General features: G+C 47.5%; 1 protein-coding gene across 6 annotated transcripts; it reads right to left on the reverse strand.

The window, feature by feature from the left end:
- Positions 1 to 4006: 4006 nt before the first annotated feature.
- On the reverse strand, positions 4007 to 22447 carry LOC119521005 (zinc finger protein 586-like). 6 transcript variants are annotated; one of them, XM_037818939.1, is made up of 4 exons: positions 22233 to 22447; positions 21634 to 21672; positions 19481 to 19607; positions 4007 to 4408 (listed from the first exon to the last, which is right to left on the reverse strand). In XM_037818939.1, exons 1-4 carry the CDS (start codon positions 22263 to 22265, stop codon positions 4272 to 4274), a joined length of 336 nt encoding a protein of 111 aa, XP_037674867.1. In that variant the 5' UTR covers positions 22266 to 22447; the 3' UTR covers positions 4007 to 4271. The 6 variants fall into 6 exon arrangements, with proteins under 6 accessions (XP_037674867.1, XP_037674863.1, XP_037674866.1 ...); XM_037818935.1 differs by lacking the exon at positions 4007 to 4408 and adding an exon at positions 13760 to 17549; XM_037818938.1 differs by lacking the exon at positions 4007 to 4408 and adding an exon at positions 13760 to 17549 and having other exon boundaries at positions 19481 to 19649.
- Positions 22448 to 22820: the final 373 nt, after the last annotated feature.

Below are 22820 nucleotides of genomic sequence, written 5' to 3' on the forward strand. Positions count from 1 at the left end.
TGTTCACAGTACCATTATATAGTTGTGCGTTCATCACCCCAATCCATTTTTGAATATTTTCCTTACACTAGAATCAGAATCAGAATAAAAAATAAAAATAAAAAAAGAACACCCAAATCACACCCCCCATCCCACCCTATTTTTCATTTAGGTTTTGTCCCCATTTTTCTACTCATCCATCCATACAGTGGACAAAGGGAGTGCGATCCACAGGGTTTTCACAATCACACTGTCGCCCCTTGTAAGCTACATTTTTATACAATCATCTGTAAGAGTCAAGGCTACTGGGTTGGAGTTTGGTAGTTTCAGGTATTTACTTCTAGCTACTCCAATATATTAAAAGCTAAAAAGTGTTATCTATATAGTGCATAGGAATGTCCACCAGAGTGACCTCTCGACTCCGTTTGAAATCTCTCAGCCATTGAAGCTCCTTTTCATTTCCTTTTGCATCCCCCTTTTGGTAAAGATGTTCTCAGTCCCACGATGCCGGGTCTACATTCCTCCCCGGGAGTCGGATCCTGCGTTGCCAGGGAGATTTACACCCCTGGGAGTCGGGTCCCACATGCTGTGGGGGGCGGCAGTGAGAGCACCCGCCAAGGTGACTTAGAGAGAGGCCACATCTGAGCAACAAAGTTCTTGCAGCTCCCACCCATCGACCCACGAACAAAAGCGCCGCGGCTCGCAAGGGGCAAAACCCCGTTCAGCTTCCGGCCTCCTCGGGGGGCGACACCCTGGCCCCCTCCCCACCGAGGGGACACGGCATTGCCGGCCCCGAGGAGTCGCTCGGCCTTGATTCCAGCGGCGTCGGTGCAACCTCGAGTTTCCCCTTTTAGCCGCATCAAACCCCCCACCCAGCGCTGACCCCGCCACCGCCCCCCACCAACACCGCCCCGTCGCCCCGGTGGGAAAACAGAACACACCGAGGAGCACAGCCCTGTGCGCGCCGAGCCCAGTGCAAACCACGGCTGCGCTCAGTGCATCGCACGGACGGGCTCTCGTGAGGGTGACACGGGACCCCCGAGGCGCGGTGGGCGCATCAGGGGCAGCGGGGACCCTGCATTCCGCGCGCACTGCTCTGTGAACTGCAGCGTCTCTGATGCAAACAAACAGCAGCCAGGGGCTCCCGCGGCTGCAGACCCGGAGGGCCGCCCCGGGGCCCCGCAGACCCGGCCTGGGAGCGAATCGGCCTCCGCCCTCGCTCTGCGCGGCGGGGCCTGGAGCCTTCGGGCAGTCGGGGGACCTCAGAGCGCTCGGCCGCGGCCTGGTGCCGCCTGGGTCCCGGGGGGTCCGCGCGCACGAGGCGCAGACGACCCCGTCCCGGGTCCCCTCCCCACCGCGGGCCCGAGAGGCGGCCGGGGACGCGGGACTCGGGGTCGGAGGGGCGGGGGTCTCGGCCCGGAAGAGCCTCCCGGGGCCTCCTCGGAGGGTGTCACCCCTCGCCTGTGACTCCGGTCCCCGCGCCCTCCGGGGGTCCCCGTCCTCGCTGTCCCCTCGCTGCGACCCCCCAGCCATCGCTGCTGACTCACAACTCCCCCGCGGCAGGGACCCCAACTAGGCAGACCCCTCCGGGAAGGGGCGCCCTGCCCCTGCGCTTCCATACTCCAGGTTAGCCTTCACTCCAAAAGCCACGTGTGTTTCATCAAGGATGTGTCAGGATCACTTCTGTTTTTTTGTGGTTTTTTTTTACATTTTTATTGTGAAATATAACATATATACAGATAAGATACATACAGAAAAGTGTAACTTACAAAGTGTGATTTAACAAGTAGTTACAGACCAAATTTCAAAGAACGTTATGGGTTACAGTTCCCCAACTTCAGCTATTTCCTTATTGTGAGATATATATATAGACCCCCACAAACAAAAATGTGATAACTTTCAAAGTATAATTTAACAAGTAGCTATAGAGCAAATTTTGAAGCATGTTATATATTCCAGTCCCACTATGTCAGTTATTTCCTTCTAGCTATTCTAGTATCCTAGAGACTAAAATTTATTTATGTACAGATTCAGTATTCCTAATCCTTTGTTTAATCCCGCCTTGTCAGTTGCTGTCCCTCTCTCCTTTGATCACTGTCTGTCTTCGGAGACATCTCTGCAGTGAGCACCCTGACTTGTTCATATTGAAACGGGGTGTTGACACTACAGGGAAGGGGCTGCATCTGGTTGATGTGCTTGGAGAGGCTGTTGCTTCAGAGTTTTAGGATTTATGTGGCATAGAAACACTCTGTGGGATTTAACTTTTTGAAAAGTAAACTTAGTGAGTGAAAGTTTTATAGAGTCGCAGAGACCTAGGTATTCTTTAGTATTTTGGGACCACTGTTGATTAGGGCTTGTCATACTGTGGCCATTTGGGATGTCTAGCCTGAGCTTGCATAAGAGAAACCTCCAGGGTAGCCTCTTGACTCTATTTGAAATCTCTTAGTCACTGAAACTTATTTTGCCCCCTTTTGATCAAAAAGGAATTCTCAATCCCTCAATGCCAGGGCCAGGCTCATTCTTGGGAGTCATGTCTCATGTCGTCACCAGGGAGACTCACTGACCTGGGGGGTTCTGCTCCACATAGGGGGGAGGGTAATGAATTTATTTGCAGAGTTGAGCTTAGAGAGAGAAAGATTAGTGCAGATTTTAAAGTCATTATTTTATTGTGAAAACAATTTTAAAATTCTACAAGTTAAATGAGCCTGAATAGTCAGGGTTCTCTAGGGAAACAGAAAATATTATAAGATTTTTTTATAGGCATTGTCTCACCTGACTGTAGGATCGGGGAGGTCCAGATTCCACAGGGCAGGCTGCAAGCTGGGAACTCCGATGAAAGTTTTCAATGCATTCCCCAGGAGAAGCTGGCTGAAGCAGAGATGGAAATTCTCCCTTCTGACTACTGAAATAACTTCTCCTTTAAAGGCCTTCAGCGGACTCAATGAGACATCTCATTGTTGAAAGCAATCTCTTCAGTTGATTGTAGATGATATAAGCCATAGATGCAATGAATTTACTGATGATTTAAATTCATGAAATATCTTCCAGTAACCCTCACTGGAAGGTGCGCAACTGCACCCCGTAACCTGGCCAACTTGACACAAGCACTTCACCACCACAGTGCACCCCTTGTCAGCTTGGCACCCATAAACGTCTCCTTAATCTCTAAGTAAAAACAGTAACAGCCATATTTTTGCCTAGTAATATCAACTGTCCTGGGTACAGCTGGAAATGCATTAACTTCCCCCAGAATATGGTGCAATTAAACTTGGTATACTATAACTTTAAAACTGTGATGTGAAGTTAACACAATCTATGTCTTATGTTAAGGGGATAAGATGGGGAAGAAAACAAAACTATTTGCTTTATGTATATATACAAACATACTCATAACCAAACAAGGCAGAGATTTTCATAACTGGTCACATGATCATAGCTCACATTTATAACTACCTTCTTCCACTACCCGTGCCCTTTACCCTCATCTAGACAAGCCAAGGAGCACTTCTTACCAACTTTGAGCCTATGGAGAATATTAAAACATCAAATTAAAATCTTTAAATAAAACATGAAGATTCTCAATTTACTACAGGATGATACACTGATGTTGAAAAGAAACAGCTCTGATTATGAGAATAATGTGCATTTATTAAAGGCAAGAAATATAAATTATGTCAGCATGATTTATGATTCATAACACCCAGTTACCTAAATATACTGGATTGAAATGCTACTGAGACAATTCAGTTACATGTTTTATATTTACATGACTTAAACTGCATTTTACATTGTTAAGATTCAAAAATTAAAACAAATTTCAAATCCCATTTCAATTAAAACAGACACTGCAGAATTGTACATTTGGCCACAGATAAGATTCTTTTAAATGAACACATATTATGTTTATAAATTAGTCATAATAAAAGGCAAATGACTTTAAAATGTTGGCAATAAAGAAAAACGAAAATTCTGTTCCTTAAAAGTTGCCATTAAGTGCCAATGACTGTCAAGTTTTTCTAAAATTTACTATTGTTTAATTAAAAATATTTCCAAAAGGTGACCTCAAAATATTGGAAATGCATTATCTTTAGTATTTGAAACTAAAGTGAAATGGTGGTAAAATGTGTTTTTTAAATAAAATAAAGCTTATTTTAATTGCATTATTTATTCTTTGAGTCATAAGCAATGCTGATTATTTCACCCACTTTATTCAACACTGAGTAATCCACCATCTCTGCTATTGAAAGTTCTTACCTTTGACATCTCTGTGAAGACCTGTTAGGACATATAACCTACATACCCATCTTCCTGGGCCCTGGCGCCCCAGACAGTAGAATGCCCTTCAGTTTTGAAGTCTTCATAAGCTTGTCAAGCCAGAACGTTCCTAGATCTTTTTCTCTCCATGTCAGAGGAACTTTACCCAGTATGCCTGGAAAATGCAAATAATTAAAGGCTAAATTAGTAGTGAGTTTTTACATCAGAACTCCAAGACACCGAATATCCCCTAATGTCATTATTGTGAAATTTTTTCAAGCTTCTCTAGCGAATAACACATTTCAGAAAGTCATCTTTGAGTTATTGTTTACCCCACATTCATTTTTTGGCAATCCCATAAGCAGGGTGAGGCCAAGGACAGTGTTATTCAACACCGACCTCAAAATCCTTGCAGATTAATGAATGAAGCCTATGAGCCTACAAATATTTTTTTAAGTAATTAAATAAATACAGGGATGTCGTGGAGGGAACTTCCAGCCCGAGGCCACACCCGGGAGATCTGCTTTCCTTGACCAGCAGGCAAAGCAGAGCCGTGGCCAGGACGCCCTTGGCAAGGACACAAAGGGGCCGAGTGTGGGGAGGTCTGAGGACACCCAGGCCTGGGCACCTGCCAAGGGCTCGGATTCGGAGGCTGCGCGATCCACAGTGACAGAGGAGAGAGGGTGAGGAGACAAACGTGCCCACAGGGTGCGGCTCCAGCTTCCAGGAAGGTCTGGGGAAGGGCTGTGGCTGTGAGGAGTGGAATTTCCTTCATGTGTCTTTTCAGGACAAGAAACGTGGCGCCATCAGCCCAGACCGCGAGACCCAAACCCATCCCGGCAGGGAGGGAGCGCGGGGCTGCCGGGGGGACAGCGGCTGCGTCTGCACCTTCTGAGTTTCCGCGCGTCCTGGGGCCGGTTCCCCGCGGCCGCCAAGGGACCCCACAGGAGCGCGGCTGCAGCGGCGGCCACGGCGGGAGCCGACGCTTCCCGGGAATCGGATCCCAGCTCCCTCCCCAGGATCCCTGGGAAACGCTCCCCGGCCGCGAGGAGGCAGAAGGACGCCCTCCCCACTGCGGGGAGCCGAGGACCAGCCGCCGCCCAGCTCCACCGGGAAACGGGTGCCGAGCGCCCCACGGCCCCGAGGGTGGGCGCCGCGCCGGGGATCGCAGAAACCCGGGCGTGCGGGCGCCTCGAGACGGCCTGGGGAAGGCTCCTCCGCCCCGAGCCCCACACGCCCGGTGTCCGCGGCCTGCCGCTCGCGAGGCGGAGCCCCGACTTTGCTTCAGGCTCTAAATCCCGCACTTGACCCGGGAGGCCGAGTCCCCCTTTCCCGCCGCGGCCGCCCGCGAGGCCCGGGGTTCACCCTCCGCCCGCGCCGGAGCTACGGGGACCCCCGACCGCGGCGAGCGCGCCGTGTCCCCGCCGGGGTCCCTCCCGGGCCGGGGGCGACCCGAAGCTCCAGGCAGTCCCTCCCCGACCGCTCGGGCTCCAGGGACCACCAGGTCTTCCCTAGTGAACCCGACCCCGGGGGGCCCCGCGGTGGGGAGGGGACCCGGGGACGGGGGTCGTCTGCGCCTCGTGCGCGCGGAAGCCCCCGGGACCCAGGCGGGCACCAGGTCGCGGCCCGAGCGCTCTGAGGTCCCCCGACTGCCCGAAGGGCTCCAGGCCCCGCCGCGCAGAGCGAGGGCGGAGGCCGATTCGCTCCCAGGCCGGGTCTGCGGGGCCCCGGGGCGGCCCTCCGGGTCTGCAGCCGCGGGAGCCCCTGGCTGCTGTTTGTTTGCATCAGAGAAGAAGCTGCAGTTCACAGAGCAGTGCGCGCGGAATGCAGGGTCCCCGCTGCCCCTGATGCGCACCACCGCGCCTCGGGGGTCCCGTTGTCACCCTCACCGAGAGCCCGTCCGTGCGATTGCACTGAGCGCAGCCGTGGTTTGCACTGGGCTCGGCGCGCACAGGGCTGTGCTCCCTCGGTGTGTTCTGTTTTCCCAACGGGGCGACGGGGCGGTGTTGGTGGGGGGCGGTGGCGGGGTCAGCGCTGGGTGGGGGGTTTTGATTGCGGCTAAAAGGGGAAACTCGAGATTGCACCGACGCCGCTGGAATCAAGGCCGAGCGACTCCTCGGGGCCTGCAATGCCGTGTCCCCTCGGTGGGGAGGGGGCCAGGGTGTCGCCCCCCGAGGCGGCCGGAAGCCCCTTCCCCGCCACTTGCCAGCTGCGGCGCTTTTGTTCGCTGGACGAAGGGGGCTGCCTACGTTTTCTGATTTTGAAGGCGAGAAAGAAAAGCAGCAGTCAGGGATGCCCGCGGTGTTTTGGTTTTAGCAGCTAGAAGGTGGAAGCTCTATCAACCTAGCCGGGGAAATCGGTAGGAGGACTTTTCACTGGGGCTCTCAGGAGTATTGCTTTTGACCATGTTAACAATATGAGATGTTTCAGAGAACAAACGAGCGGCGGCATTTAGTGGCCGCTGGACACACCGTCTGGAATTCTGCCCAGAGATTCACCATAGTGACAGCTCCAAAAGGCGGAGGCCAGTGTGTGGAGCGCGGTGGAGCTGTGGTCACATTCAGGAAGGTTATGATAATGCAGGTCAGGAAGTGGAGGGGGGTGAGGACTGGCCCCCTGCTTGGACCCCTTATAGGGGACAGTGGACTCACAAATAGGTGAAGTAAAAAGTATCCACGAGAAGGTTTTGGAAAAGACAGCGACCTGGCAGGTGTCAGGGGTTCTGAGGGATCAGTGCACGTGAGATGGATGTAGAGGCCTAGGAGAAACTGAGGCAAGACGAGACTGAGGCCAGGGGAGGTGCACAGTCATCACTGCACGGGCTCATAAGAATTTTGTTGTGACCCTTTTTGGGGCCTGGGCAGTTTCAGTCAGGCTGGTGGCATAACTTAGGGGCATAAGGTGTCATCTGTGAGAGTCACTGGGCCTGGGGTAGAGCGCCAACAGAGAGAAGATCTGAATGAAGATTAAGTGGAAAAAGAAATGCTGTGATTGCCAAGGGGACAGAAGGTGACACACAGGTGGAGGAAGCCCATGGGTACCTGAGACCCCTGGCAGTTCTGAGGGGGAAGGAACACAGCAGACGGGGACCTTCAGAGCGGCATCTGGGGCACCCCCTGGGAGTAGGGACCACTGGGGCTGTGGGGTGGCCCAGGATCCTGCTGGAGCTGGCCAAGCACTGTGCCAGTGTGCTGGGCTACATGTGGGGAGAATGGCATCGACACCACGGCCTGCTGTCTACTCTGCGTTGGGGAGATGAGGTGGAGGGTGAGGAGGAGATGGACGTGCGTGTGTGGGGTTAACTTGGGAATATAGGAAAGTAGCTGATCATGGAATGGACCATCCCCATCACAGCAGGGCTGTGTGGCCTTCGAGGACGTGGCCTTTTACTTTTCCCAGGAGGAGCGGGGGCCCCTTGATGAAGCTCAGAGGCTCCTGTACCGGGATGTGACGCTGGAGAACTCGGCACTTACAGCCTCACTGGGTAAGGCCCTCACGCCCATCCCAGTGTCCTGAGCCACTCTCCGCCATTTGTCTTTATTAAAAGGCATCTCTCCTTCCCAAAGCCAGACCATAGCTCTGCTACCTTCCTCACTTTCCTGACGTGCTGGAGGTGCCAGGGCTCAACGGTGTGCAGTCTCCCGACAATCCCAACACCAGTTCTTGTGCTCCTGAAGGGGAGGGTGCAGGAGCCAGGAGCTTCGCAGTCAAATTACTGCACCCCACCGTGCCTGCCCTCTCCCTGGAGGGGTGACTGTGCCCAGATCACGGCACCTCTGCACCCAGGTTCTGCCCCTTTGCTCCAGCTGACATTGCGTCTTCCCTGCCAGCACTTACGGAGACCATGGACTGTTGCTGCAAGACCCTCCTTTGAGGCGTATTTGTAATATTCTTTCCTCTGGTCTGTTGTTTGATGAGTTGCTGTGGCCAGAGCTGCCTCTCACTGTCCTGTCCTTCTCTTAGGACTTACATCTGCAGCTTCCATGTATTTGCTCAATGAAGAGAGCGTGAGCTCCTTCACATCGTGGAGAAGGCACAATGGTCTCAGAGGAGGCCTGGCCCTGCCGACTGGCACCAGGGCTGTGTTCATACCATACCGGGAACCTGTCCTGCACCCACTGGTGTTCTGGTGCAGATGCCACTGGCACACCTCATTTCTGTCTTTTTTCTATTCTTGGAACTTTTCTGACTCGTCATTTCTACTGTTACTTCCATCCCCTGGCTGCCCTCACCTTTCTGGCTTCCACACATCACGCATTTCGTTCCTCTGCTCCCTCTTCAGTGTTCCCCAACACTGGCCTACAGGGAATGTTACCGGAGATGTGCTCATGCCCTATTTGTAGTCATCGAACACAGCTACTCATTTGCAGTTGCTTTTTTTCTGGGTCTGTACACAGCCTTCGGCATCGCAAGCATGTGTTACCAGCAGCCAATCTCCTCCCAAAGGCTTCTGATAGTGAAGTGAATTAGAGACTGTGCTGGTTTGAATGTATTATGTCCCCCAGAAAAAGCCATATTCTTTGGTGCAATCTTGTGGGGCAGACATTTTAGTGCTGATTAGATTGTAATTCTTTGAGTGTTTCCATGGAGATGTGCCCCACCCAACTGTAGGTGATACTCAGATGAGATAATTTCCATGGAGGTGTGGCCCCACCCATTCAGCATGGGCCTTAATGAGTTTACTGGAGCACTATATAAGCTCAGACAGAAGGAGCCAGCTTGCTATACCCAAGAGGGACACTTTGAAGAATTGCACAGGAGCTGAGAGAGGAGCTTCAGCTTACAGAGACATTTTGGAGATGACCTTTGAAAGCAGACTTTTGCTCCAGAGAAGCTAAGAGAGGACAAATGCCCCAAGAGCAACTAAGAGTGACATTTTTAAGGAGCTGAGGCCTAGAGAGGAGCGTCCTGGGAGAAAGCCATTTTGAAACCAGAACTCCAGAGAAGACACCGGCCATGTGCCCTCCCAGTTAACAGAGGTTTTCTGGATGCCATCAGCCATCCTTCAGTGAAGGTACTTTATTGTTGATGCCTTACCTTGGACACTTTATGGCTTAAGACTGTAACTTTGTAACCAAATAAACTCCCTTCAGAAAAGCCAATCCATTTCTGGTATTTTGCAAAACAGCAGCATTAGCAAACCGGAACACCAGTATTTTAGTTTTCTAGACTTCTCAAGCAAATACCATAAAATGGGTTGGGTTAAATAATGGAAATTTATTTGCTAAGTTTGAGGCTGGGAAAAAGTCCAAATCAAGGCATCACCAAGACGATGCTTTCTCCCTCAAGACTGTGGCATTCTGGAGCTGGCTGCTGATAATTCTGGGTCCTTGGTTCGTCTGCACACGGCAACGCACATGGAGACTTTCCCTGGCCTCTCTGTTCTCTTTTGGGTTCTGCTGAATTTCAGTCTGTTTATAAAGGACTCCACTAATAGGATTAGGACCCATTCTGACTGAGGTGGGCAACACCTTAACTGAAGTAACCTTATCAAAAAGTCCTACTTACAATGGGTTCACACCCTCAGAAACGGATTAAATTTAAGAATGTTTTTCTGAGGTAAACACATCTTCAAATTACCATAACGAGTAATTGCTAACACTAGACAAATGAGGGTTCCCTATCCCTTGGTTTCAATGACACTAGATAAGGTTCACTATCCCTTGGTTTTAGTGAAAATGATCACTTCCTCTTTGTTTCCAAATACTTTTCTGTATTTTGGAGCTATTGCTCTGAGTTGGCTCTGGCTGCTCCAAGCAGACAGAGCTAGGGCAGTTTCAGTGTTGTTAAAGAATCCACCTTAAGATAGCACATTCAGTTCACTGCCATTTTCATGCCAGCTGATGGCTGGGCTATTAGCCAGTGTAGAAGGCAGCTTCTAAATGCCTCCCAGCTGAGAGCTTGGAGGAGGTAATTCCAAGGCCTTAAGACCCAGGAATGGGTATTGATACATATTATTTTGATCCCATTTCTCACTATATAATTTCATGGCCAAGTCAGAAGGGAAGATGGGAATGTAGATGGGCAGATAGAGAATAAATCATCTTCATGGAAAACTTGCAATCTCCACTACACACACATTTTAGTAGTTTTATCTTGAACATCAGTATGCCAGTCTGAATGTATTATGTCCCCCCAAATTAGCATTCCCAGCTAACAGAGGTTTCCTGGACACCATTGGCCATTATCTTTGATGTAATCTTGTGTGGGCAGAGGTAAAGTGTGTTGATTAGATTGTAATTCTTTGAGTGTTTCTGTGGAGATGCACCCCACCCAACTGTAGGTAATAACGCTGATTAGACAATTTCCAAGGAGGCATGGCCCCACCCATTCAGGGTGGGCCTTGATCAGTGGAGCCATATAAATGAGCTGACAAACAGAAGAAACTCAGTGCAGCTGTGAGTGACATTTTGACGAGGAGCTACAGCCAAGAGGGACACTTAAAGAAAGCACAGGAGCTCCAGATGAGAGACAGTTTGAAGACGGGCGTTAAAAGCAGACTCTTGCTCTGGAAAAGCTGAGAGAGGACAAATATCCCAAGTGCAACTAAGAGTGACATTTTTGAGGAACTGCAGACTAGAGAGGAACATCCTGGGAGAAAGCCATTTTGAACCCAGAACTTTGGAGCAGATGCCAGCCACGTGCCTTCCCAGCTAACAGAGGTTTCCTGGACACCATTGGCCATCCTCCGGTGAAGGTTCCCAATTGCTGATGTGTTACCTTGGACACTTTATGGCCTTAAGACTGTAACTGTGTAACCAAATAAATCCCCCTTTATGAAAGCCAATCCATCTCTGGTGTTTTGCATTCCGGCAGCATTAGCAAACTAGAACAATGAGTAACTTTTTTTTTTTAATACACAACAAATAATTGTCTAAACTTTCCTTTTTACCCGTTTGATTCTCAATGTGGAAGTTTAATTCATTTTTGATACTAAACAGAGATATGGAAAACTTGGTAAAGTATCAAAAGTATTCCAGGTATTTATTGCATAAAATTAGAAAAAAATTTTTTCTATGTAGATGATCATATAATCTGAGAGAAATTCTATTTCTATTAATCAGTTCCAATTATTTTAATTTGTTTCTGTCTATTTCATGGCAACAGCTAAAATATATGGTGTTTTTGGTTTGCTAAAGCTGCTGAAATGCACTATACCAGAAACAGATGGGCTTTTACAAAGGGGATTTATTAGGTTACAAATTTACAGTTCTAAGGCCATAGAATTGTCCAAACTAAGGCATCAGCTAGATACCTTCATAATGTGGTTTATAAAAGTGAATGGGTTTGTATTTTATAATTCTTATGCATTTATTAAGATGATCATATGATTGTCTTATAATCCGAACATGATGGAAGATATATTTCAAAATAATAATCCATTCTTGAATTTGAGATGAAGTCAGAACACATCTCAAATTTAATGAAAGACATGAATAGGAACATTCACGAATCCCAATGAACCCCAAAGAGGAAAAACTCAAAGAGAACCATGCCCAGACTCACAATAATCAACTTGTCCAAGGCCAAGACAAGGACAGAGTTCTGAAAGCTGCAAGGGAGAAGCAACGGGTTATGTACAAGGGAGTTGCAATGAGATTAGGTGCCTATTTTGCATCAGAAACCATGGAGTCAAGAAGACAGTGTATAAAATATTTAAAGTGCCTGAAAGAAAACAACTGTCAAGCAATGATTTTATATTTGGCAAGACTTTCTTTCAAAAATGAGAAAGAAATTAAAACATTCCCAAATAAACAAAAATTTATGGATTTCATTAACACTAGACCTGCCCTAAGTGCAATGGTAAAGGGTGTTCCTCAGGTTGAAAAGGATACTAGACAGTGGTCAAGAGCAGTTATAAACGCCAGTACTATTGTATTTTTTGGTATGTAACTCCCCTTCTTACTTCTTGCAGGTGCTAAAATGCAAATACATAAAAAGTGATGCCTCAAAGGATTTTATCATTAAAGTAAAAAGGCAACCTACAGAATGGGAAAAAATATTTGGAAAGCACATCTCTGATAAGGGTTTAATATCCAGAATATATAAAGATATCCTACAACTCAACAGCAAAAAGACAAACAACCCAATTAAAAATGGGTATAAGATTTGAATAGACATTTCTCCTAAGATATACAGATAGCCAGGAAGCACAGGAAAAGATGCTTAGCATTAGCTATTAGCTATTAGAGAAATACAAAACTACAATGAGATACCATTTTCACCTAAGAATGGTTACTATTAAAAAATGGAAAATAAGTGTTGGAAAGGATGTGGAGAAATGGGAACACTCATTCATTGTTGTTGGCAATGTAAAATCGTGCAGCTGCTGCAGAAAAACGGCTTGGTGGTTCCTCAGAAAATTAAGTATAGAATTATCATATGACCTGAAAATACTACTTCAAGGTTATAACCAAAAGAATTGAAAGCAAGGACTTGAACAGATATTTGCACCCTGACGTTCACAGCAGCATTATTCAAGATTGCCAAATCATGGAAGCAACCCAAGCATCCATCAACCAATTAATGGATAAAGAAAATGTGGTGTATACATACAATGGAATATTATTCGTCTATGAAAAGGAATGAAGTTCTGACACAGTCAACAACATGGGTGCACCTTAAAGACATCATGTTGCATGAACTAAGGCAGGCACAAAGGACAAATATTGTTTGAGCTCAATGATATGAAATAATTAGAATAAGCAAATTCATAGACTCAGAAACTAGAATAGGTTACCAGGGATGGGATGGTAGTAAGGAATGGGACTTAATGCTTAAATTGTATAGTTTCTATTAGAATGCATGGGTAAGTTTTGGTAATAGACAGTGATGAGGTAGCAAAAGATTGTGAATAGAATTAACAGCACTGAATTATACATTCTAGTGTGGTTAAAAGGGAACCTTGAAGTTGTATATACATTACCAGAAAAAATTTTTTAAAAATAGGAGTGTACAATACAGTGAACCCTAATGTAAACCATGGACCACAGTTAATAGTAAAGTATAAAAAGTTCTTTCGTTGACTGTAACAAATGTACCACACTAATGCAAGGTGACAAAAAGGTGATAAATGGGAACTATAGTTTTTGTATGATTTTTCTGTAAACCTACAAATTCTCTAAGAAAAAAACAAACCATACTTCAGTGAGATACTGCTAATTAAAACATTAAAAAGACCGACCATAGTATGGAACGGCAAGGATGTGGTAAAAATGGAGCTTTCATACGTAGTTGATGGGAATGAAAAGGGGAAGAGCAATTTTAGATATCTCTTTGGCAGTTTCTTTAAAATTAAACAATTCACCTGCTTTATGACTCAGGCATTGTTCTCCTGAGTTAGTGAAAGAGGAATGAAACATATTCACGTAGAGAATTATATGCAAATGTTCAGAGTAGTTTTATTTGCAATAGCCAAAAACTATAAAAAACCCAAACGTCCACAGATCAATGGATATATAGTGCTATATCTAAAGAACAGAATACTACTCAACAATTAAAACAGTAGATACTCATATAAGCATGACTGATGAATCCCAGAAGATTTATGTACCATGAGGCCAGAAGGAAAAAAAGTAAACACTTCATGATTGATTTTAATTATAGGAAATTACAGAAAATGTAAAATCATCTACTATAGAGAAAAGGAGATTATAAAAGGGCCTGAGTCATATCTGGGTGACAGGTATGTTCATTATCTTTATTATGTTAATTGTTTCCTGGTTTATATGTATATAAGCTTATCAAATTGTACACCTTAAATGAGTATTTTATTGCCATGTGTTCCAGTTTGCTAGAGCTGCCATTATGTAAACTACCAGAAATGGATTGGCTTTTATAAAGGGGATTTATTAGGTTACAAATTTACAGTTCAAAGCCATAGAAGTGGCCAAAATAAGGCATCAAGAAGAGGATACTTTCACTGAGGAAGGGCTGATGGCGCCTGGAACACTTCTGTTAACTGGGAAGACGTGGCTGGCATCTGCTAGTCCTTTGCTCCCAGGTTGCATTGCTTTCAGCTTCTGATCCCAATGGCCTTCTTTTTAAGTCTCTGTGGGTTCTCACTTAGCTTCTACAGGGCAAATTCTGGGCTTCATCTCTTAGCTTAGCATCTCCAAAAGTCTGGTTTCAATGGCTGTCTCAAAAATGTCTCTGGGCATTTTCTTTCTAAGCATCTCTCTGAACTTTCTTCAAAATGTCGCTGCCTTTTATCTTTTCACAGAGGGTGCCAGTAAACTAATTAAGATTCACCTTGAATGGGTGGGGTCACATCTCCACGAAAACAACCTAATTAAAAGTCCCACCCACAATAGGTCTTTGTCCACAAGACTGCATTAAAGAACATGGCTTTTAATGGCATACATAACAAATTCAAACAAGCACATGTCAATCACATTTTAATAAAGCTTTAAAAATATTTCAAAACAAAATCCTAGATCTTGGACTCTTCTTGGGAAATCAGATTTGGCAGCCCTTTGTTGGGCTCTCCTCATACTTTGGGACGGGCAGCATATATTTGTGAGTAATGAATGGCATTTCCACCTGAGTCACCAGAAATGATGGCTGGGTCACAAAAGCAATATCCCTGGGTATGGAATTTCACTTTTCTCTATTTTTCTTTTCCCATCTGTGAAGAAATGGCCTGTTGGTAAAAAGCCAAATAGGCTACAGAAATCCACAAAACCTTAAGACTACTTTCTTTCTCCAACAATGACCTTAGTTACAAAAGATACATAAATCTGGAGTCCTGTGAATCTCTTTATCAATTAAAGTTACCCCTGGCCCATTGCAGTCTTAAAACCAGTTAAGACTAGCGTACCAAACTCATCAAGTCACATGGTCCTTGCAGGATCTGGGGAAGAGGTTTCCCTCAACAATGCTGGGCATTATAAGATATACCCTGTGAACAAGGGAAAAAAATCATGTTGTTTCCAAATGCATGGGAGATTTCAACAAACAACTGCCCCCTCCTCAGGGTGAACATTGAGCCCACAAAAAATCCTGGTCACAAATCAAGACAAGAAAGCCTTGCAGCCTTTCCTAGGAAGACTTAGACAGGAACGCAAAATAGGTAAAGTCTGGGAAAAAGCTGTTTTCTGCCATTAAACTGTCCCATCTGAGGCACACAAAGTTTTGAAGGCCCCAAAATGCTGTTAACTCCTTCAATGCTGGCAAAACTCAATTCTCTTTTCAATTACCCTATGCAGAGAATAGAACCCTCAAGTTTAGAAGGGCTTAAACAAAAAGAACTTTATAGTTAAACAAGGCAGAAACAGTGCTGACAGGCAGTTCCCTGGCTGCTGACTTGGAAGCAGGGAAATTCATCACAAGAATCACATGTGAATAACAATGTCCCTGAAAAAACTCATCCTCTGCCTGCTGCTGGCAGGACATAGGTCAGGTCCTCAAGGGCAAACCTGGGTCAGGTTTTGCCCTAAATAGTAAGAACCAAGGGAATGAGAATCTCCACAAGGGTCCAGGCTACATATGATGCTCTCCAGTGAAAGGTGAGCTGAAAGGTCTGAAACAAGAGAGCCCACTGGAGTGAGTGATGCACACTGTGTGGACCCTCTCGGTGCACAGGTAAATAAGTAAAATGGCTTGTGTTGCATAAACTAGCAGTGACATAAATCTGGCAAGGGCCTGGACAGGTAAGAAAGTGCAATGCAGCTGTCCAAAGCTCTGTGCATATCTGGAATGTTGAGGGAATTTACCATTGCTGATGTAAAGATGTATGGGATTCAATTCAGGTACATGGCACCCTCACACAGGTTCTGCTCCATTGTCATTATGCTGAACAAGGAAACAACCTATTCTCTGCACACCCAAGTCCTTTCTCCAGTATGAATTATCTGGCACTGAAGGAGCCTAGACTACACTCCTTTCTCCAGTGTGAACTCTCCAGTGTCAAGTGAGGGCAGATCTTTGGCGAAAGGCTTTCCCACATTTGCTGCATTTATACGGCTTTGTTCCAGTGTGAATTCTTCCATGTTGCATAAGGTCGGATTTGCGACTAAAGGATTTCCCACAATCACTGCAGTTATAAGGCCTTTCATGAGTGTGAATTCTCCGGTGTCGAGTGCGGGCAGAGCTTTGACTAAAGGATCTCCCACATTCACTGCATTCATAAGGCCTTGTTCCAGTGTGAATTCTGCAGTGTCGCATGAGATTGCATTTGCGGTTAAAGGATTTCCCACAATCACTGCAGTTATAAGGCCTTTCATGAGTGTGAATTCTCCGGTGTCGAGTAAGACCAGATCCTTGGCGAAAGGATTTCCCACATTCGCTGCATTCGTAAGGTCTTGCCCCAGTGTGAATTCTGCAGTGTTGCATGAGATTGGATTTGTGGTTAAAGGATTTTCCACAATCACTGCAGTTATAAGGCCTTTCATGAGTGTGAATTCTCCGGTGTCGAGTGCGGGCAGAGCTTTGACTAAAGGATCTCCCACATTCACTGCATTCATAAGGCCTTGTTCCAGTGTGAATTCTGCAGTGTTGCATGAGACTGCATTTGCGGTTAAAGGATTTCCCACAATCACTGCAGTTATAAGGCCTTTCATGAGTGTGAATTCTCCGGTGTCGAGTAAGACCAGATCCTTGGCGAAAGGATTTCCCACATTCGCTGCATTCGTAAGGTCTTGCCCCAGTGTGAATTCTGCAGTGTTGCATGAGATTGGATTTGTGGTTAAAGGATTTTCCACAATCACTGCAGTTATAAGGCCTTTCATGAGTGTGAATTCTCCGGTGTCGAGTGCGGGCGGAGCTTTGACTAAAGGATCTCCCACATTCACTGCATTCATAAGGCCTTGTTCCAGTGTGAATTCTGCAGTGTTGCATGAGATTGCATTTGCGGTTAAAGGATTTCCCACAATCACTGCAGTTATAAGGCCTTTCATGAGTGTGAATTCTCCGGTGTCGAGTAAGACCAGATCCTTGGCGAAAGGATTTCCCACATTCGCTGCATTCGTAAGGTCTTGCCCCAGTGTGAATTCTGCAGTGTTGCATGAGATTGGATTTGTGGTTAAAGGATTTTCCACAATCACTGCAGTTATAAGGGCTTTCATGAGTGTGAACTTTCCGGTGCTGCATGAGGACAGAACTTTGACTAAAGGATTTCCCACATTCACTGTACTCATAAATCCTTTCTTCAGTGTGAATCCTGTGGTGTTGAAAGAGGCCAGATCTATGCTTAAAGGACTTCTCACATTTGTTGCACTCATAAGGCCTTTCTCCAGCGTGAACACTCCAATGTTGAACAGGGGTGGAATTGTGAGTAAAGAATTTTCCACATTCACTGCATCCATAGGACCTTCCACCTGTAAGAATTCTCCAGTGTTTAATAAGGCTAGAGATTTCACTACAGAATGTCCCATATTTACTATACTTATACAGACTTTCTCCAGTGTAAATTTGCTGATGCTGAATAAACCTGTATTTGCAGGTGAAGGCTTTCCCACATTTGCTACACTCATAAAGCTCTTCTTTAATACAGACTGTCTGGTGCTGAACAAGGCTGTGTTGGGGCTAGAACATTTTCCACATTCATCCCACTTGTCAAACCTCTCGCCTGTAGAAAAGGCTTCCCCACACTCCATGCTGTTATGCAGCTTCTCACTGTTGGGAGTGGACTGCTGCTGGAGTAGAGTCAAGATGGCTAAGAAGTCCTTCCCAATCTCCCCAGAGGTAAAGGGCTTCCCTGACACAAGGAACCTGCAGTTCTTCACAACAAGGTCCTGTCTAAATACCTTTTTAAGGATTTCTCTCTACTGCAAAGCTGGTGAACATCTGTAATTAACCAGAAGCCCATCACACACGCCTCATCTAAGTGAGGGTCCTGCCCAGGGCATGCTGGTTGGTGCTCAGCCAGGGGCAAAACGTCTTTTAAAACTGGGATACACATCTCACAGGGATAAGTCTTATGGGTTGATGGACTAGATAACACTTCTACAGAAATGCTCTGCCCAGAATTTGCCTCCTTATCCTCTGTTCCATGCCAACACACTGAAAAGAGAGAAATGTTGATAAATGCATGAAAATTTTGGTGGGAGGGGCAGCTCTATCACAAATGTGTGCTTGACACACCAAGGAATGAGTCCATGGAACTGCTCTTAGGATAACAGAGTTTGGGGCAGATTGAAGAAGGGGTTGTTGTGCAGTAATGGAACTTTAGAGGTCACAGGATTTGGGAGGCCTCACAAGATGAAGGACAGAAGGATGGGGTACAGCAAGGAAAGAAGAGGCAGCTGAGTCTCTAACTTGCTCCTCAGCAATGGCCTTCAGCAGGGCCTTGGCTGCTGGTGACACATGATCAGCATGCACAAGTTGGGCCCAGTCCAGGAAAACCTAATTGCCACTGATTAGATAGTGTTGAACGATTTTTAAAGGATATGTGCACATTTCAGTACACATTACGTGAGAATTAATGTTGGATAATATAACAAAGGGAACAGTGGAAAGAAACGGATGATACACAGAGACCAGAACAGTGGGGCAGCTAGGAATGGAAATTCCAGTTGAAATGACAAGTCAGCAAAGTATCAAGTATGAGGAAGAAAAAGTAGAAATGAGGTGTCCAGTGGAATTTCCACCAAAAACTGGTAGACACAAAGAAGGTTCCTCGTACGATTAGAACGCAGCTTCCCCACAGTGTCACTTATCAGGACCAGGCCTTACCTGAGCCAACTTGCTGAGACTGGAGTTATGCTGACCTTGTGAAACACCCAGGGCTCACTACTGAACCCCAGCTGTGTAACTACATGGGATCTGCCTGGTGCAAGTTTTAAGGGAAAGGTAGGAGAGATGAGTGACAAGCACTGGCCCAGAGCAACTCAGCACACAACAGACCACAGGAAAGGAAATTAAGAGTAGCCCATAGTCCACATAAGTAGTGACCCATAAGTAGTGACTGTGACAATGCTTACTGTCACAAGCAGCCATGAGGAAATGTCAGAGTAAGGGGATAAAACCCGGGGCACAGAAATGCCATGGATTTGGACACAGTTACTCTGCTAGGCAGAGGGCAAAAAAAGTTGGGATCCATTGGGCTGACTTCAAGACTCCTGACTCCCAGACCCTTCTCTGCATGCTTTGGGACAGCTCAGTTCTGGCACCCACAGCACAAATTCCGACAAAGTGGGGAATGGAACAGGGTATACTGTCCAGTTGTGGGGAAAGACAGAGCTGCCCTGAGGCAAAGAAGAAAGGCAAAGACCAGCTTAAGACACTGAGGTGGGTGTGAGGGCCTTACCCAGTGAAGCTGAAAGTGCAAAGTTCTCCAGCATCACTTCATAGTACAGGAGCCTCTGAGCCTCATCAAGGAGCTCCCACTCTTCCTGGGAGAAGTAAATGGCCACGTCCTCAAAGGTCACAGAGCCCTGCCACGATGGGGACAGTTCATTCCACGATCAGCTTCTCTCCTAGAACCCCAAGTTAATGCCACATGCACATCCATCTCCCGCTCACCCTCCTCCACAGTCCCCACACAGAGGATATACACAAGATGAAGGACAGAAGGATGGGATACGGCAAGGAAAGAAGAGGTCTGTTCTTACCTCATGTCCCATCAGTCACTGTCAGCCCATATTTAAAAAAAGGCATGTGGGCAGAAAGATGCCATGAAAGTTCTGGGCTGGGAATTTAGGGTCATACCCCTTCTAATCAGAAAACATCCTGGGGTTCCCCAGATTGTGCCAACAGACAAATGTGGGCTTACCCCTCACCTTAAAGTCCCTCAATATCAGGACCCTGAGGCCGTAAGTCCACACTACTCTCTCCAGGCACACATCGTTCTTTGTACCGCACCTCTCTCCCACCTACGCTCCCCTGCCCCTCTCCCTGCCCCACTCCACTGGCCTCCCACGGGCCTCCCCACATGTTACTAAGCACATGACATTACCAGAATACCTGGTCGATTCAGACAGGATCCAGTACCACACTAGACCTCCAATGGTCCTCACTGCCAAGGGTAGTTCCAAATTCTGCTATGAAAGCTTCCCTACCAGACTCTGTTTCTTGTTTCAACCTCAGCCACCCACAAGCATCTGTGGATCTCAGATGGCCATGGCCCTCTGATATTTCTGTGTTGCATGTCACAACAATCTTCTCTCCACTGAAACCTCATTCAGTGCCCTGCCCCAGGGGCCATCTATCAAAGGCCCAATGACACTCCTAAATGACCACTTTTGCCACTAAGCTGATCCATCAGCCTCACTGAATCACTCCTGGCCCCATCAAAGGTCACAGCAAAGTCCTGGTGAGTTCATAGAGCTGTGACTAAGCACCGGCCCCAGTGTCACTGGCATCTTGCCTCAATTTCTTCTAGCCCTCCACATCTGTCTCATGTCTATTCATCCCGCAGAATCCCCGACCACCTGCCAGATCACCCCGTCTCCCATACCCTTCCCATGGCTACTTTTCTACTTCATCTGTTCTTGTGATACCCACTACCCCCAAACAAAGGCCCAAGCAAGAGACACAATCTTCAGCCTCTACTTACTGGCTTGCTAATACCATTACCACCATGCCCAGGATTCCCCCTAATATACATGACCCATAGCTCCAACCTGGTTTGTCTAGCACTTTTGGAGATATCCCCCTCCTGAGACCATCTTCAAAATTCTAGAGTAGTGTCCAGCTGCCCACTTAATGTTGCCAAAAACAAAACCCCATGTCCCCAATGAAAATTAAACCTTTCATCAACTTCCCCATCTCAGTTGATGGAGTTTTCCATTTCTCTAGCTGCTAACACCCTAAACCTTGGTTAGAATCATCCCTGCCTCCTACCTTTTCCTCTCATATCCACAAACCAGATCCAGAATCCAGAAACCTTCCCCACCTCCAAGGGCCCCTCTCTGGTTCAGACCGTCTATACCCACCTGAACTACTGTAGTACTCTCCTCCCTGGTTTTCCGACCACCTCCTTCCCACCCAGTCTGTTCTCCATGCTGCAGCCACAGGGAGCCTGATGAGATCTGGGTCAGATCGCCTCCTTCCTCTGCTCCAAATCTCTCATTACTCCATCACCTTCAGAACAGACATCCAGCTCCTCAGGGAGCCACTCCCAGCCTCATTCCTGTCCCCTGCTCTCTGTTCCCATGAGAAAAAAGGAGGCCTGCAGTTCCTGAACTCTCCCAGCTCAGCTGCACCTCCATGCATGTGCATGTAAGAGTACCTATGCTGGGACAACCATCCACAACTCGTCTCACTCTATTAGATGCCAGCAGTAAGAACCACTCACTACCACTATAACCCCTGTTCTGGATCTGCACCCTGGGCTTGGAGCTTGTTTATGGTCCCCAGGCTCAAGAGCTAGAAGCATGGCAGGCAAAGAGTTCCAGGACACCACATTCCCAAAGACCATCTGGGTGGGACCAGTAAGGTTCTGGGACACCTTCCGTTCACCTGTATAGGCTCCTTAAGTGCTTCTGCAGCCATGGAAATCTGCGGGAAGAGAAGTCGTGAGAGGCAGCTGGTCATGGCAAGTCTACCTGCACCCCTGCCCAGCCGTACACAGGTGACCATGGGATAACTAATTTATGTGCGTCAGTCCTTGGTGTTGCCTCTTACAGCTGTGTAATCTCAGATAAGGACTTCACCTCCTTGTGGCTCACTATCACCCCCGTTCCAGTCTACTCTTCCTCGGAGAAGCTTTGAAAAAGCTTTTAAAAGCCCAGCTCGTACCGTGCTCCATGACCCCCAGCACACTGAAAGTGAAGGCACAACCTCTCATTCTGCTATTCCAGCACGACTCCGCCTCACCCTCTCTGTTCCCTGCAGACTCCGTTTCCCGAAAGCTGACGGCCCTGTCGCACCTCCGGGCCCTGACCCTCCCGGTCCCGCTGCCTGTGACCCTCTTCCACACCTACTCACACTGGCTGTCAGAAACAGGGGCCCCGACCACGGGCGCCTCACTGCCGTGACGGGAGCTGTCGACCCTCTTTCGGGCTTTAGGATTCGGAGAGGATTTACGGGTGGGAGGGCAAGGAGGACGCAGGGTTTACCTGAGCCGCGTGCCTCAGCGCGGCCGCCGCCATCGGAGCCTGTGGGCGCAGTGGGCCAGGGCGACAGGGACGGGTGCTCCGTGGTCCCGCCGCCGACCCTCACGCCGTGTCTCCGTGCAGTGTGGCTGACGCTGCCTCGCGCGCCTTCCAGCTCTCCTCACATCCAACCCGACCCCGCGCGCCCAGAGCTCCAAGAGCGCCGACAAACCCAACAGCAGCCGAAACGACCGCCGCGAGCACGCCGCCGGAAGTCCCTCCCCGACGTGGCTACGCATGCCTGGGCCTCGGCTGGCGCGGCGCCGCGCCTAGCATGTTGGGTAACGTAGTTCCCACCGCTCTAATGACCGCGGCTTCCCTGCCGGAACTATTGCCCAGCGGACCTTCGAGAGGCCCCTAAGGGGCCGCAGGCAGATCATTGTGCCGAGTTGTCTGCAGTTTATCACCAGGGTGGTGTAGAGACGTTATTTCAGACTCCATGTATGTTTCCAGAAGCTAAAATACTGTTTCAGATGCTCCCAAAGCCTCTAGATCCAAATGGACATATGGTTCTACAGAGTCATGCAGACCCACATGCGTCCACTGGTGACC

The sequence above is a fragment of the Choloepus didactylus genome, chromosome 27, assembly GCF_015220235.1.
Source record: "Choloepus didactylus isolate mChoDid1 chromosome 27, mChoDid1.pri, whole genome shotgun sequence".
NCBI lineage: Eukaryota > Metazoa > Chordata > Mammalia > Pilosa > Megalonychidae > Choloepus > Choloepus didactylus.